The 18,345-nt window shown below is 39.3% G+C and overlaps 1 protein-coding gene across 1 annotated transcript; it reads left to right on the forward strand.

Moving 5' to 3' along the window:
• The first annotated feature begins 972 nt into the window (after positions 1 to 972).
• On the forward strand, positions 973 to 2,934 carry LOC124284494 (lecithin retinol acyltransferase-like). Its single transcript, XM_046720567.1, has 5 exons — positions 973 to 1,150; positions 1,906 to 2,083; positions 2,444 to 2,573; positions 2,728 to 2,749; positions 2,930 to 2,934. The coding sequence occupies exons 1-5, from the start codon at positions 1,009 to 1,011 to the stop codon at positions 2,932 to 2,934; spliced, it is 477 nt and encodes a 158-aa protein (XP_046576523.1). The 5' UTR covers positions 973 to 1,008.
• The last annotated feature ends 15,411 nt before the right edge of the window (positions 2,935 to 18,345 follow it).

Here is an 18,345-nt window from a genome sequence, read left to right on the forward strand (position 1 = left end):
CCCATATTCTCGAAAGATGTGACAAACGAGACTGGGTAGTCAGGCATGCTGGCCGTGTTGGTGTATTTTTATTACATCCGAATTATGTCGATGGATCATCATGAATGAGGCGTTAATCTTCAAAGAAAAAGACAATCAAAAGTCTCAGAATCATAATATGTCAAGTCGCAAATAATCAATCTGTGACTGATTTAATAAATTCGGAAATACTGAAATGTTGGACATTATCATCGAAGATGTAGATCCACTATTTACCTGTAGATACCTTTACTGAAAGACTGATTAATGAATACCAGTCCTTTATCAGGAGGATGTATATCGGACATTCCGTTATGTCTTTAAAGACTGCAGATGTATTTAGTCATAATCAATAAAGATGTCTTTGTTATGTGTTATTTAGGTAACGAGGATATGGGTCCACTTGCACAGAACAATCTTAGTTACAATCGATCTTAGACCCCTACAATCAACTTTACAATCACCATACAATAACACTAATCCATTTGCACAAAGACAATCTTAGCGCGATTGTAAGACGGCTTGTATTTAAGAGGAAGTCGATGGTCAAATGGAAAGTGACCAGAATCACTCAATCTCTACTGTGTCCTTTACAAATTGGCACCTAAACAAGACGTTATACGACTTTCTGTTACATGGCGATGTGTTGGGTATTCAAGGTAAATATTACGATCCACGGTAACTCATGCCTGACGTCATATATGACTACGAGTCATAAACTATCAATGTCTCAACGTATTCTGGAACACTTGTACGTTGAACGTTATCGTCAAGCATGTACATCCTACACTTACGCGAAGATACAAGTACTGAAAGATACAGTAATAATTTCCATTACCTCAGTTTTATATCATATCACGGTTGATAATGAGGTAGAATATTTGACATTCCATTGTTTTAAAGAAAATGTGTATGTTTCTTATGATTATAATTGTCAAGCATCTTTAAGAGAATAGTGAAGTCGGGCAGTTGCCTGGAGACGATGCAGCAATGGGAAGGGACCCGAATCACTCATCCACAGCATCGTCCAGTGAACACAAGCACCACAAAAATGTCTTCCTTAAAAGTCTAAAACCAGGCGACATGTTGCATATTGATCGAGGATGGTACTATCACTGTGGCATATATGTTGGTAAGTGTAGAGTAACAAATTATTAGAGGAAAGTCTCACGGATGTATGCTTGCTTTTGTTTACGAGGGATACGTATACGAGGGATATTAGCGATCTATATTAATCACGTATCACTTAGGGAAGACAGGGAGTAGATATTCAAAGGGAAAGTGCATATGAGTAGCGTTATGTGACCAAGGAATTGCTTGTCATGGTAGTTCAGATCAAGAATAAAGTTATAAATGTAGTATTCTATTATTTAAATAGTTTGTGTGTATGTATATATATATGTGTGTGTGTTTGTGTGTGTTTGTGTGTGTGTATGTATGTGTGTGTGTATGTATGTATGTATGTATGTATGTGTGTATGTGTGTGTGTATGTATGTATGTATGTATGTATGTATGTATGTGTATGTGTGTATGTGTGTATGTATGTATGTATGTATGTATGTATGTATGTATGTATGTATGTATGTATGTATGTATGTATGTATGTATGTATGTATGTATGTATGTATGTATGTAATCCCCAAAGCCCTACATGTGAAGATCCGGGATAGAATTTGTATTCCTCATGCCTTTGATAGTCCAAAGATGCGTTTAAAGGGGATCATGTGGTCAAAAATACTTAAATATGTAACGCTTTCTTCAAATGTGTAGATTAAGTCTTTACTCGTAGTTACCAGTTGATATGATCCGGGTTGATAAGGACATTGTAACATGGACACAGAAGACTTCTATTAACTTATGGTAAACATTTTCAATATATTATATAGGTGCAGATAACATCGTGCACTTGTCTGGAGTCAATGGTTCAATGGAAAGTGGCCTGTATCACTTACCCACATTGAGTGGAGCAGTGTTCAATAAAGGAATCGTTCGCCTAGATAATGTTTGGGACGTTGCTGGAGTCATGGACGTGGTCAAGATAAATGTAAAAGACGGACAATTACTGTAGGTTTTGTTGTAGATAAAAAGTAGCATTCATTTCTAGACAATCCGTAAGATTATGTGAGGTGTATTGACTGTAGTCTGTTTGGGTCATACCGATTAATCACAATCTAACTCCAAATCGATTCATGATCAAACATTCATTTTAACGCAGAATGTAATGGAAACATCAGACCAACTCTGGACACAAGTTTCGTCGTGTTTGTCTCCAAAATAAAAAACAACAACATCATTTTGTTTTGGCGTTCCGTGTGAAGTTTTACAAGGGTAAGGTAAACGTAAACTTGTTATCTTTTTCATCTTCTCAATTGTTGCCAAGAAATTACATTCCAGGTGGTCTTGATGTTGTTCTGTTGTTTACAGCCCACTGGAACCATCTGAGATAGTAAACAGATCATTATCCAAAGTTGGAGAGGGTGGATATAACTTACTCTATAAGAACTGTGAACACTTCGCTTCATGGTGCCGGTATGACACAGAAGAAAGTGATCAGGTTTGTATTTGTCCAACAGTTCCTTTGCCGAAGTCATTTGCCTTCCACTAAAAAGATTAAATTACGTTTAGATTACATCAGACTATTATTACTATACTATCACACAGGCCAGTCTTTTATGCTGGTAGCCAATTCAGGACATATCTTGTTGCAGACATACGAGTTCGTCATTAAAGGTAGGAGCTTAACATCATGCTTGGCCTAGTATCATATTAATTTTGCAGAACAGCTAGCATGTTCAATAATATGCGTGTTTCATTTTGCAAAACCCATGATTAAACAAGTTTTATTGTTTCCAAGATTCTTTGAAATGGAATTATTGTAGAAAGCAATCCAAAAATTTCATTTCCTTTCAGGTTGATCGGTTATTTAACCTTTTGAAAGTCATTCTCTCTGCAATATTGGTATTTTGGCGTATAATTGGAAGATGGTTGCGCCATAATTGCAGATTCTACCATGAATGAAGAAAATACTAGATTCTGATTGGTTGTTCAGAAAAATCAGACGGCATCAATTGTGGATTGACGCTCACCTGATGGTAAGGCCGCTTCACCGCGCATTAACAAATCTTATTGTGAGAACTACTTCCGTTTGACCACAATGATGGCGGATCATAACAACAACTCCATGAATTTTGACGCTGACTTTCGAATTTTCTACATAGGCAATTGGAATTTTTTGGATTAAAAATGCGTTTGATTTCATTGCGCTTCACTGCGCACGTAAAGAACACTGCCGCACTACTTCAGCTTGGCCACCAACATGACTAATATCAACACAACAGACGTGATGGAAATGCTGATGAAACATTTATTTAAACTCGAAAAATACAAATATACGATTTCTCCTCCACAATTATTAGGGAACCTCACTAGCATATTACCTTCTATTATATAAATATTCAAACTCAATTACAATACACAGCCCCGAACATAAACAAAACAATATGTAATCAGAAAGCCTTGTAAAAATACATCCCTATCTATATACAAAATATGCAGCAAAACATTAGTAAACATTTACCTACCTGGTAAATGGTATATTTATTTCCGTTTAGAATGGGAAATTTGCAAAATAGATCTAACGGTCTGGCGAAAAACACCACAGTTATGCCACTCATAGTCATACTCCATCATATCCCGTTGCATCGTTCACAAAATAATTCTGCTCTCTGCCAGCTTCCCCGCAAGGCTGTCACTGTTATGTTCATCTACTTTGAAAAAACGCTTGGACACAGTCCAGTCCCAAATGATGAAAACAAAGTTCCAAGGAATCACAAGTTAGTCGCATGTACACTAAGCAGCAGCACTGTCACTCTTTTGTCGCATGCCGGGTTGGAGGCAGTACGTGAAATCATGATCGGCCGGTCATAAAAATCAACAGTCTTTGATGAGTTACAGGTCGTAGGTTGATCAGGAAAGGATCTGTTCTTCGATTCTGCAGGGTTCAGATTCAACAGTCAGTCAAGTATTGTCCACTGTCACTTCAAATTTCAACCTTTCGCAAAATGTAAACACTGGCTCGTCCGCCATTTCAAACTGTTACGTAACTGTCTACTTCGAAGAGAAAATATAAGTAGGTCAGACGATTCCATTATAGTGTAGCCAGGGGTACAGGTTTCACGGCACCCTGAAAACAATAGGCTTGTTTTATTCGTGTGGGTAGGGATGAAATAAACAACAAGATCTCGGGTATTACATAATTGCATTGAATAAACAGTAGTTTGATTTCTTTGGACAGAATATTGTTATGTTGTAATGTTAAAAAATACGAACGGCACCTACCGCTCCCTTCACAGACGAGAGTTCAATTCGCCTCTCGTCCCATGCCGGATTACACCGTGTCTCCCGCAGAGCGAGGAAGTTCGATTTTAAATGGGTCATGGTAGAATGGAGATAAGCCTAGTGTGTTTGAAAATCAGAGACATGCTTTACTGAATTGATGGCGACTAAATATTTCAATTGAAACCTCACGCTACGTGTTCGGTTCCAATTGAAATTTTGTCAGTTAGTTAGTTAAATATTTCAATTGAAACCTCACGCTACGCGTTCGGCTCCAATTGAAATTTAGTCGCCATCAATTCAGTAAAGCATGTCTCTGATTTTCAAACACTCTAGGTTTACTTCCTAAATAACCCATGAGGACCTAGATGTTTTCACTATGGATATGACCACATTTGACGATTTGACAGAAGCCTAATGGAGTATTCGGATGTATTCAGTAAATCAAGAAACATCAGCTTCTAAACAAAGGTCAAACAAATTGTGTGACTTTTGTACATTTTCGGGCGCTGCTGGAATTTACAGTGTCGATTTCCGACTCAGAGGCGACGTTAATGAACCTCATGATCAGACTGGCTGGCTTGGTTGATTCCATGCCATCATGCAGTGATGATATCAATCAGATTTGTCCGCTCAAGTCTGTTATTTTCAAGTCGTCGTGATGCACAAGACAATCTTGTTATTACATTTCATTCTTTAATGTGTTAAGAACTCCAAAGGAAACTAACAACTAGTGTCAATTAATGTAATAAATATAACCCTGACGCTAGCCATAGTATCATACAGAGCTAGTTGACATTGATAAAGCAACAGACAAAGAATTTGGTCATACGAACATTACAGTTATCCCTGAAGCCAAACGTGTTCCCTCAAAATAATCTGGGACATTTGTTGGTTGATCTCATCTATCACTGTAGATAGATGTATTTTTATAACTTTTTTTTAAGATTAGGAACTGAGATTGTTGGTGGCTGTACCTCGAAGGGGGTTAAAGTAGCATACTATTATTGTCCCCGGGAGAGGTTCGTAAGTACCAAAACATTCGAACTAGAAATTAAATATCCCAGGTTTTTAATCATTGGATATTTGTGTGGTTTTTGAGTGATGGCTAAATCGCCAACATCTCAAGAAACCATGGACATTCAGCTTGGGTCCGTGCAGGTAGCAAAGGTACTGTAAACCCCCATGGGCCCTTGTGTGGTGATCTACCTTGAGTTGCTGGCGATCTATAGCCTATAATTTTATTGTGTATTGTCTGTTTATAGTGCTATTATTTTAATATGAAATACTAGTTTTAACTCTGATACTCTGGTTGTTTTACTGTCCCTTGACGACAGGTTTTACATTATACATTTATTCATCATGAATGTCATATTGGTTCTTGTCATGATATGGCTGACATATTGCGGATGTGACGATATTATTAAGCCAATCACTAACTATGATATTGTTCTTCATTATACATTCTATTTTATTAATGTAGTCGAGCAAGGTTCATGTTATGTCAAAATATGTAATGTGGATAGCTAAAGGTGATTTTCAGAGACAACTGTGAATAAGACGCATAGAAGTTCCATCACACCTGTGTACGAGGGGATATCCAAAAAAGTTCAATTACCGCCAACACTTATTCAGGTACAAAACTTTATTTTCTTGCTTTTTGTCCTTATGATTTATCTACATAGTCGCCATCGAGCTACACATTTCTGCCACCGTCGTTTCTTGAACTTGCCAAAGATCGGCTGAATACAAAGTCCCCTGATTTCAGGCACCTTGCCTTTTTTCGGAGGTGTGACGTGGCATGTTTCCACCATCTACTCATCTCTTTTGTCTCAGGATCATACAAATAGACACACCATTCGTCCGTGGTTACAAGACATCTGCAGAAATCCTCTCAACCCTGCTCCAGAAGCCCCAATGCCTGTCGTGACATGTCCCGTCGAGTCTGTCGTTTAAGATGAGTCAGTAAGCGAGGAACCCAGCGTGCTAACACTTTAAACATGTGCAGCTGGTTATGGATGATGTTCCATGCACTGTCATAACTCCAGTCGGTCTCATGTATAGCCATTGGTATTGTTACACGTCGATCTTCCTGAACCAGCGCCTCGACCTTGTTCACGGTGTCCAAATCATCAGTAAGTGGGGGTATCCACTTCTTGGCTCATCTGTGAGGGAAATGTAACCCGTTTGGAAATTCCTTTTCAATGTCACAACAGTGTCATAGGATGGGCTATCATCACCATAAACAGATTTCATCTCATCGTGCATTTGTAGTGCAGTGCAGTCCTTCAAGTGCAAGAACTTAATTACACTGCGCGCCTCAGTCTTCTTCATACTTGGGGGTACTGGTGTGTATGATCAACTAGCACAAGGCTGAATATAGTGAAGTAGATGGTTCTCGGTCCATTAACCAGATAGGGATCACTGATGTTACAGTCAAAATCTTATCCTGATTGCTCATTAACTTCGTTGTGATAATTGGAACTATTTGATACCCCCTCGTATTATTGGGAATCTTATTTATCAACTTTATTGTATACACAGTAACTTTGTTGATACCATACAGCTATGCTTGAAGATTTGACATTCCCGTAAAATGAGAACCTCTCGTTCTGGCAATTTGTTTCTCCCAGAAGTCAGCACACACAGTGCGATACATGGCATATCGATGGCACAACAATGTTATAGATCTGTCATATGTGTTATAATTGTACTTGCTAGAAAGTGAGCTTTTGTCGTTTCCGACTTGTCCCTTTGCCATCTTGTGCATTGTTTCTTAAGAATCCTTTGGACTGATGAAGCCGAAACGTGCCATGATCCTTACTCCATGATTAGTTTGTTAAAGGTGCTTGAACGTTGCATGGGCGCCACAACAAACATAGTGACAAATCTATTCATGACCATTACTCTGCCTGTTTGTTTTGGATGTGTGATTGAGCATATATTTTATGAATTTGATTTGACAATGGTCTTTAATTCTCTCAAAAGGGACATTGATGTATTTGGCCTGAAATTGCCAGAAAGAGGGAGCTAAACTTTGGACTGTATTCCACAGCAACTGATTGTCTTCGTAAATATATTTATACTCTTGTACGAATTTACCAGTTAGCTACAGCTGCAGTTAGCTTTAGGGTAGGGATCATCTATGCCACTCTTAGATTATATGACTAAGAGGTAAACATGTACAAATGTCATCAAGTCAGTGTTTTAACTTCTTCAGTAAATCTTGTTTTAAGCCTGTCTTCTTTTCAACATATAACGCTATTAACTTTATGTAGCTTATGTAGATGTAATAAATGTGTATACATCTTGTATGTGTTGATTGTGTTCATGTACTCTCGAATCAGCTTGTGAGGAATTAAGTATATTGTAAATTCAATGCCATCTATTCGCACGTAGGAATGACGACGTGAGTGAGTGAGTTTAGTTTTACGTCGCCCAGGAAATACGACGACTTACAATGTCTGAAGGGAGTGAGTGAGTTTAGTTTTACGCCGCTTTTAGCAATATTCCAGCAGTATTACGGCGGGGGACACCAGAAATGGGCTTCACACACTGTACCCATGTGGGGAATCGAACCCGAGTCTTCGGCCAAGCGTACGAACGGTTTAACCATTAGGCTACTCCACCACCCCCACAATGCCTAGAATTATAAGTAATGTCAAAGATTGTCTGAATGTTATGAGAAATATATTTTGCCACCGCATTCCAGAACACATAACAGGAAAGTTTGAATGTGAAGTTTACATAATACAGGGCGTTTCAGCGAGGTGTCTGTTCAGTCATATACCTGCAACAATAAAATTGTGCAACAATAGAATAAATCGATGACTGTTAACTGTTAACGTTGTCATCAAACTTTACAGGGAATGATTACATCGTCCCTGTGTATGTCATCAGTTGACTCGCTGTATCAGTGTTACAGAAGACTATTGTCTATTACCACTAACGAAGAGCAGATGCAACGTGAGATTCGTCAATCACTTTAAATTTCTTATTTTACTCGTTTAACACTGGCTGAATGAAAAAGACAATGGTGGTAAGGTATGCATTGAAAAAGAAACAAGTAAAATTTATAATTTAAGATAAGAGTTCTTTTAAAACACTGGGATGGTGGTTGGGTGCGTAAGTACGCTCAGCTTGCAAGTGAGGGAGTGACACCGAGTAAAAAATCCCGTGCAGCGCAAGCATCTCTCGAGCGCAATTCAGCAGCTCCGGGCACGACCGGTGGTTACCGAGTTAAATCCAAATATATGTATTTATTTGGTACTTAACACTGGTTGAATTGCAAGTGTTGGGGGTAAGGTCAATTTTACTGATTGATAAAACATGACATATTACATTAAACTTCATGCATCCGCCAACCCCCCAACACTGTATTATTTGGATATTTCTGATGCTGCCAGAACGATAGGGAGAACTTTCTTTGAATGATACTTCTGACATGGGGGCATTCCTACGTGGAAGGCAAATGTACATCCTCCCCGCCTAAAAGAGTGACCACAGTATGAATTTGCATTATAGCCACGAGAGACCAGCACACACCTGAGAGTTTTATGAAGCTATCCTTCGTTAAGCCCTGAATTTGATCGTTGACTCTATCAGAGAACAAGTGGCGATCGGCCAGTATTCCTGTCTGTAACTTCTGGAGAGCACATAGCGCCGACACCGGACAGAGTGGGGAACTTGGCTCGGAGCAAAGTGGTATAGTGAGGGTGCACTGGCCCAGCTGGATTGTCTTGGTGTGTCAGACTGTGGGTAGCACAGAGTTTTGCTTCCCAGCTGACGTCACGGATGAGCAGTTGTCTATCTGTTGGCAGCTCCCTGCGCGTCAATAGAGTTGATTTAAGGAATGAAGTGAAGAACACGCTTGTACATGCACTCCAGAAAGCAACATTAAATGGGATGCTAGGGTTCAGCTTGTCTTAGCTGTGAAAATGGATGGAGCTATGGGGAGGTTCTTTACTCGCTGGATCACCTGTTTAATAGACCAGTCAAACATGGGGTTGTTAACGCCTGCTTTGAGATGGATAAACCAGACTATATTGAGGTATCCTGGGATACTGGTAGAACTTAAAGACCTTGGTAGAAACGCACAATACCGGGAGACAGTGAGTCTACTTGCTGGGACGAGTAGGTTTGGAGGTGACTGCTTGTATCCGGCGGGCTCAAGGTCAAGCTGCTGCAGGTCTTGCCACTGGGCCTGTAAGAAGGCTGAAGTATTTGCAGACATATAATGAGAGGGGCAACCACTACAATATTCACATAACTACTGCATATTAGACCTGAGATGCAGACGTGAAAGATTACAACTGAATGTGAACGTTCCTCGCTGTAACGTAAAAGCTAAAGGTAGTGGATAGCCAGAACACATTCTGTGGATAAGATCCATGATATTTGTATTACCAGTGCCCTTACTGATACTGTACATTGTCGAAGTATTGTCTGTGAATACTACCATATGTTTGACTCGCCATCACCATGTCCACCTTTCCACCGCCACGCCCACTGCTGCAAGCTCCTTTATATTTATGTGTTGTGATGCAATGTCGGGTTGATCACGATGCCACGACACATAAAACCAGTTTCTTTCGAAATGTCTGTTGCCGCCAATTTCGCATTCTGTTGAGAAGGTGTCATAGCGTACAGGTTCACTTTCGATTATACAGGGTAATACCATTGAAAGTCTTGCAGGACTGAGGCCATCATTTTATGTCCACTTTCACCACCGGAACTAATGCATCGTGGTGATGTTTCTGTTTAACCGAATTGCAAAAGTCGATGAGATGCCGAAGGAATGTATGCCCACCCGTTACAGCCATGGTGGCCCAGATGAGTTTCGATTTCTGTAACTGGTGCTTTGACGCGGTTTCAAGCTCATGAAAGATGATGTACAAGCTTTAAGTTCATCGAGTTTACGTTTTGGCAATGAGAGATTATGTTCAAGGCTGTCAATTTCGATTCCAAGAAAGATTACTTTCTGTGATGGCGGAACAAACATGATATAGTTTATAGTAAAGCCGTGACTCTCCAGAAAGTTCTTGAGGCAATCACCAGCAGCTGGGCACTCTGACTCGTTCTGGGATAGTATAAGGAAATCATAGAAGTAAGACAATTACACATATAAAACCTTTTCTTTGCATCATGCATGTAACACCAGATGAGAGTCTCTGAAAGATTTTGGGGCTCTTCGCAGCGCCAAAGGGTAGGTTATTGTCCTTGAGATACGTGATATTAGAGTCTCCATCGACCTGCCATGCTAACCCTAGAGCTGTGTAACAATCTGTGTGTATTGGTACACTTCTATAGGCATTACTGAGGTCTGTCTTGGCCATGAAACCGTTCTTAGGTAGGATTGATACTGCTGTGTCTAGGGTGTCATTTACAGCATGTTTAGTAGTGATGTAGTCATTTACACTCCTGCCAGTAGGACGACTGCAGTCATGGATGATGCGCACATCTCCACAGTCTGATTGAGGTACAGCACCTAAACTTCTTATGGCAGTCGGTTAAGTTTTGGAAATGATATAATATCCACTTGACTCCTGTAGTTCTGCGCCTGTGTTGATTACTCTGAAGCCGTTGCGGATACGTGACAGAAGGAAGTCGCGGTCATGATCGGCCTGTACTTCCTGTTCCCACTTGCCTATACCCTCTGTAAGTGCGTTGAACTGTAATTGCTACTGCCTGTTGTGATCGTGTGGGTTCGAACAGTAGTTCGGTGCTGAACCGTGGATGTCTTCTGGATTTGGTCCCTGGCAGCACAAACGAACATGGGAATATTTTCAATTTACGAATTTTCTGGAAGAGTTTTAAAAGTTAATACATATTTCTACACTACCACTTGTTCGGCATTCTTTGAGTTAGTTATCCGTATACATTCGCGTTTTTCTAAACAATAGAACATAGAGTGGTACTCAGAGACCAACTGGTGTTGTTGTCACTCTGGTTACATCTATGAATGTGGTCAAACAGCATTACTGACTGTGCTGATGCAGATATATAGTCGCCGATGAATGCTGTGTAATTCAATTCAATTACTGATTTTGTCCTTGTTACATAGTCTCTTCTAAACAGTGCTTTCTCACCTTGTACCCCAGTAGTTAATATAAGTTAGTCACTATTTTGATGAAGAACACCCTTCAACAAAGTTGACGAACCTATCCAGTCAAGTAGTTGGCTGAGTTGCACGTTTGCCGCTAGGTCCCTCGTTGTCATAGGTTACAGTCCATCTTCACCTTCTCGTCACTCAGTGTTATGATGACATGCCCAAGTAACTTTCGTTGTGCGAGCCCCGAGCACAAACTGTCAGTGTCTGTTTTATCAAGTGCTGCTAATTCGGATGGTTAACGGAAGTCTTTTTATATTAATTTAGACACTGCACTATCGGTAAAGCCTTTATCTTTAAGCCAGTCGTCTTCAACACTTCACGTCTGCTCAGGTTAGGCCATCTACATTTTTATGTTTCTCATCTCCAAACTGGTTCTGATGAGGGGCAGGCTGGCTAAAAAAATAAATAAAAAAAATAAAAGATAAAGCAGTTTGCCATCTTCTTTTCAAGCTGGAGAATCTCTTTTCCTTAATTTTAGACTGTTCATATAACATTAGATATAAGGTAAATGATAGGAAGCATATATTGACTCTTAATCAAATAAGTTATATTACTTTTAATAGAGCCTCTTAAAATGTCACATTGGATCTGAATACAACAACAAGGTCAGTTCTTCAAAACTGCCACTATGTTGTATATTTTTGGAGAGATTTATCGCTTTTTGGAGGGGTGAACGGATGTCGTCCACTGGTAGCACACTGGTTGCAGGTCCACAGTTTGTTTAACCTCCAATTGCAATACGAACTTACATGATAGAAGATAAGAGGGAAAACGCCAGGAGAAATCGGTATGTTGTCACAGCGTTTGCCTACGACAGAACACGAGAAAGTGTAAGTCTCGGGTGTCATAGCATCTATGAAATAATGAAAACTCATTTTATATATCAGCCCGTATGTTGTTTCCCCGACGGCAATTCTTGAACTATTACCGCATTCAAATTTAACAAATAGTTCTCATACTACCACCGACCTCAATGTAAAAAGAATCGGAGATACCCCTTCAACCAGCCGACCCATTGGAAGGCCTTTAGCTCAAATTATTACACATCTCGGACAATTGAAGAAATTCCGTGTAGAATGTAACATTTAGTTATAAATATGAATACTACGTTTTGATCGGCAGTTGCATTTCATTTTGTTTTTAAACTCTTGACACTATTAGTGGAGCGGCTTGGTAACAATTATTGGCAAAATTGATGCTTGGTGGCAGGAAAGCTAATATTTTGCACATAGATGGCCTATAGTATTCTAAACATAAAATAATCAGGAGGCAGGCCATATTTACTCAGTTTTAATTTTTTGACTAATGAAATTGCAAAATTTGAACCGCTAGTGACCGAAGCATAACAAAATCACTATTTTCCATACTTACCTCCCTTACATGAAAATTACCTCCCTTCATGATCTTGAATGGTAGTAGAATAAGAGTGACCTCCCTTGTGTGTTTTCTGCATGGAATTTCAATGAAGGTTTCTGATGTTTTTGGGTGTAATTTTGAGTGAGAAAGGTTAATTATCTTGTGAAACATTTTAACTTTATCACATACTGAAGCCTTTGCCTGTAATACATGCTTACCAACCGTTAGTCCGTCAGATACTAGCCAACTAGGTGTTGGCTTCAGAAAACTTAAAATTAATTTGACAAAACTTTTAGAGTTGCATTCATTTCCATAGAATATTGAACTGTCAAGAATAGATGATGGGAATGGAATCCAGAATAATTTGGAAGAAAATCAAGCTATATGACACAAGCACTGGTTTGACAAGTGTGGGGATAGAGCAGTTGAGACAGCTATGAAAAGGGAACATAAATTAGTGGAAAATGAACATCTAACAACAACACCTGTAAAAAAGAATCTGAGAATAACTTCTTTGAGAGATATTTAGAAGTTGGAGCAGTAAGGAAGGATAACGATATATACTGAGTCAAGAAAGAAACTTCACAAAATGTAATTTGAAAAATAATGAATAATTTTTCTCTGATGATACATCTATGTATCCGAAATGGGATCCCTATCTTTCGACACTAGCAAAACCCACTCAAACCCATCCATTCGTCGTGCAAATGACGTTAGTGCCAAATCAGGTTTTGCACGTGCAGTCGATCACGTGATCTTCGCATCGAAGTTTTCTTCATATGCACGTGTTTGCATTGGCCTCAAGCATTGAAAAAACACTTTGAAACCACAGTTCTAACGGTACTTGAAATGCAACGATTGTCAAATGTGAAACGTGAACGTGCCGTTGGCATGTTGCAAGCGGGAAGATCAGTTATTGACGTCGCAAGAGCAATGGGATGCAGCCGTCGTACTGTGTATGACTTGCGAGGTCGTCTACAACAAACTGGCATCACTTCTGATCGCCCAAGGTCGGGTCGTCCACGTATTACGTCACGAGCAGAAGACCGTCAAATAGTCCTACGTCACCTACGTGACAGATTTCTGCCGGCTACACGAACCAGGGTTGAGATGTTTAGAGGTCGACTGTCCTCACAGACCATTCGAAATCGGTTGCGGGCTGCCAATCTCCATTCTCGACGTCCATATCGTGGGCCGATATTGACGCCGTTTCATCAACGTCAACGTCTGCTGTGGGCCAAACGTCACTTCCGATGGACACAGAGAGACTGGAATCGAGTCGTCTTTAGCGATGAATCCAGGTTTACCCTCAGATTCGCGGACGGCAGGCATAGAGTCTTGAGACGACGTCTTGAACGGTATGCCCAATGTTGTGTACAGGAAGTCGACAGATTCGGGGGCGGAAGTTGCATGGTGTTGGGGTGCTTTCTGTGGGAACAAACGTTCCCGTCTTCTGGTCATCCGTGGAAACCTCACAGCTGCTGCTTACCGCGACCAGGTGCTCACCCCTGAGCTCGTTCCTTTCATGGCGGCTCATGGCCCCGGTCTACAGTTCCAGCATGATAATGCTCGGCCGCATACCGCGATGTTGACACGAAATTTCCTTCAAAACGCTGGAATCAACGTCATGGACTGTCCATCGAGGTCCCCTGACCTTAATCCAATAGAGCACGTTTGGGATGCACTTGGGAGAAGGCTTCGTGGTCTTAGGAACCAACCTCAGAATTTGCAGGAACTTGGCGCTGCCTTGCAAGAGCAATGGCGCAGAATCCCCAACCACGTGTTCACAAGCATCAGGCAGTCGATGAGGAGACGGTGTTTGTTAGTGGTGAATGCGCGGGGCGGCCATACACGATATTGAACTGAGAAATTTCACATTTTTATTCTTGTGACTTGACATTCTGTATACTCATGTTTTGGAACGGCGGTGTAGCCTAATGGAACTGATTATGGCACTGTCAGTGTATCGAGTACATCACACAGATCTCAGCAATGAAATAATAACAATTTAACCATCTTACCATTGCTTGTTCTTTTTTTGTGCCCTGAAGAAAGAATGTGAAGTTTCTTTTTTGACTCATTATATACTAACATATTTTCATCTGACTATGAAGGTGGTTTGTTTCACGGAGACTCACTTAGACTCAAGTATAGATACTGAAACATTGGCCTGGGAAAACATTCATGACCCGATACGTAGAGATAGAAATGCTTTTGGGGGTGGTGGTATGATGTATATATCTCGACATTTAACTTTTGACAGACTTCCAAATCTTGAACATGTATATGATGAATCTGTATATGTTAAATTATTTCTTCCACAAAAACCATTAATCATATGCACAGTTTCCAGGCCTGAAAGTAATACTGCCAACTTGTGGAGTATATTTGACAATAGCATTGAAGGTGCTTTAGATATTTCAAGTAAAGTTACTTTTGTCGGAGACTTGAATGGACATTTCCTTGCCAAAGCCAATCTAAATCAACAGACATCTTACTTAGAAAACACCTACATAATGTTACAACGGAACCTACAAGGGTGACCAAGACAACCAGCACTCTTCTAGATCCAATAGTTGTTAATGATGATTTTTATAATTTTATTTTTAGTTTATATTGGTTCCCAGGATTACAATGTCATATGTAGAAAAGTGATGTACGGACAGATGGATGATGTACAGGTACGATGTACTCTTCTAGATCCAATAGTTGTTAATGATGAAGTTGACGTTGTTGAAAGTGGCGTTGTTGATTTCGATAGAAGTATAAGTGATCACAAAGGCACGTTTGTCAACGTTGATGTGCATGTATGTATCAGCTAAAGTTGCATATCTTAGACAAGTTTGTTGTTACAACAATGGTGATTATGAAAAAATGAATGCACTTGTTAGCAGTACGGAGTGGTTGTCACTGTTTACTGACTGTTCTAATGTTAAGGATGCTTGCTGTATATTTTATGAACGTTTTAATGATTTAAGATCTAATGACAAACCATGGTATGACTCAAATATTCGACGTGAAAGTAGGAAGTGAATCGATTGAGGAAAAAAGCGAACACAACACAGAATAAAACTGATGTTATCAAATAAACAAAACAAAACAAAACAAACAAAAAACAACAACCCAACAACAACTACAACAGCTTAATAAACTTAATAACATGAAATGTTATGCAAAAGAACATTTTTCTTTTTAAATCTGGACGTATTTTTAATCGAACAGGTGAAAATTAATCATCATGTTGTTACGCAGTTTGATCAAGACGTCAGGTACTGCTTCCTTTATTCCCGCTTTGAAAATAAATGCAGATGAAGAGGGACCATCAGCTTTTTCAGATTTGATCAAGCTTATATGTTAAATGAATATTTTGAGTCTATATCTAATTCAAATGGTGCAGATACCACTTGTTTACCACAGTTTGACAAGTGTACCGATGCGGTATTAGAAAACATTAAAATCGAAGGTAATGAGGTTTCAGATATCATTAAATGTCTACCTCTGTAGAAAGCTGCTGGGTCACACCAGATTAGTCATCACTTACTCAGAAAAAATGTTTATTTCATAAGTCCAGTCCTATGCATAATATTCAACATGTCACTAAATTTGTTGTGTATCCTAGCCAATGGAAGTGTGCGAAATGTTATTCCCTTATTCAAGAATGGTGATCATACGGTTTTATCAAATTATCCCCAATTTCATTTATTAGCTGTGTTGGGAAGTCGCTTGAAAGAGTTGTGTTTAAGCATGTTTATTATTTCTTTGTGTCTTATGATCTGTTATACAAATACCAGTGGTATTATACAAATACCAGTTTTAGGCCCATTTCTTTTTACTGTTTATGTAAATGAGATAGCCGATAAGCCTCATTGTATGACTTGGCTTTTCGCTGACGATACTTCACTCGGAACTTTATCAAAGGACAAACAAGTGATGGAAAGAGTCATGAATGAAAACCTATAATTATTAAGCGATTGGACAAAGGTCTGGTTAAGTTCTTACAATCCGGAAAAACGAAGCTATATTATTTACTTTGAAAGATGCCTCAAAAAAGACATTCATTTGAATATTCATAGCTGTCATACAAAAACAGTCGATTTTAATAAACATTTGGGTTTAATCTTCACGTCTAACGGGAGTTGGCATCATCTTATTGAACATTTTTCCAAAATACGTCTAAAATGATTGGAGCATTTAGGAGCAATTGAAGGTCCAACTAAATAGAACAACGCTATCGAAAATATATACTGTATTTGTAAGGCCATACTTTGACTACGCATGCGAGGTATGGGATGGATGTTTGACTGCACAAGCTAATAGATTAGGAAGTCTCCAACTTGAAGCAGCTCGCAATGATACGCATTCGTTGCATTATGAAACGTGATGGGATCTACTTTCTGAAAGAAGGAAAAGACGCAAGTTAACATTATTTCATAAAATTCAATAAGGTCTGGCTCAGGTTTTCTTCAGGATTTACTCCCACCTGCAGTAGGCAACCAGACAAGTTATGAGTTAAGAAACTCCGATAAGTTTTGCCAAACATGAACAAGACTAGAGGTACTCAATATCATCTTATATTCCATCAACTGTTAAAGTGTAGAATAATATTCCCTTAGCTATTAGAAATTACAACTCTGTTCCATTGTTTAAATCTTGTATCCAAGAAAATAAAATGCGCCCTATGTATTATTATCCAAATGGAATAAGGAAGTTAATGTTTTAACCTAGTCAACCCACTGTCGACATAAGGAGGTCAATAGGGACAGTGGTGACGTCAGCGATGACGTGAGAGCACCAACTATGTGGTGCGATACTTCCATCTACATGTACATATACGATGGAGCCGTAATGTCGTATTGATCGGATAAACGATCTGTATAAGTGTAGGAGGGTAGTTTAGCCCCATCCCCACTTAGAACTGTAAACGACTTTTAAGTAGTCAAGTTAATTTTGGAGGCAAAATTCCTCTAAGATTGGTGTTTATTTTGTTTGTAGGCACCTCGTGCACGAGTTCAAACTGTGAACTTGTAGGATATGTTTCCTTTTTCTTCCTACATTTTTCTGTTTTGTTTGTATTCCTTGTTAAAACATGGTTTGCGAATATGAGGAGTCGCAGAGGACTTAGAAATTGTTTGGTCAGCAATTTCATTCACTTGACAGGAAAAAAAACTGTATGGGGTCTGATTCATTATTGAAAACATACAGGATTCATTTTACCACTCACAATGTTTCGTACAAGGACCAATCGGCCTTCACCAAAGTCCCACCGTGTTAAGGGTGGGATCATCAAGCGGTTTAATAGCTTTTAGGATAGTAGGGAAGTGATCACTTCCACAAAGGTCATCATGAACAGACCATTCAAATTCGTTGTAAAAACCTGAATTCGCGAGGACAGATCAAGTTTAGAATACATTTCCGTCGCATAGGAGGTGTAGATAGGTGCTTGAATCGTCATTAAAAACACATACAATAGTATCGGAAATAAAACCTTGCCTTTATTGTTTGTACTTGTACTTCCCAATGGGAG

Source organism: Haliotis rubra, unplaced genomic scaffold (genome assembly GCF_003918875.1).
Source record: "Haliotis rubra isolate DU_JTF1 unplaced genomic scaffold, ASM391887v1 Scf338, whole genome shotgun sequence".
NCBI lineage: Eukaryota > Metazoa > Mollusca > Gastropoda > Lepetellida > Haliotidae > Haliotis > Haliotis rubra.

Excerpts from the sequence above, each read along its gene's own strand:
- LOC124284494 (XM_046720567.1), top strand. The coding sequence starts at position 1,009 with ATGGGAAGGGACCCGAATCACTCATCCACAGCATCGTCCAGTGAACAC. Across the intron at positions 2,084-2,443 it reads GTAAAAGACGGACAATTACT|CCCACTGGAACCATCTGAGA; the intron begins GTAGGTTTTGTT and ends TGTTGTTTACAG. Across the intron at positions 2,574-2,727 it reads ACACAGAAGAAAGTGATCAG|ACATACGAGTTCGTCATTAA; the intron begins GTTTGTATTTGT and ends ATCTTGTTGCAG.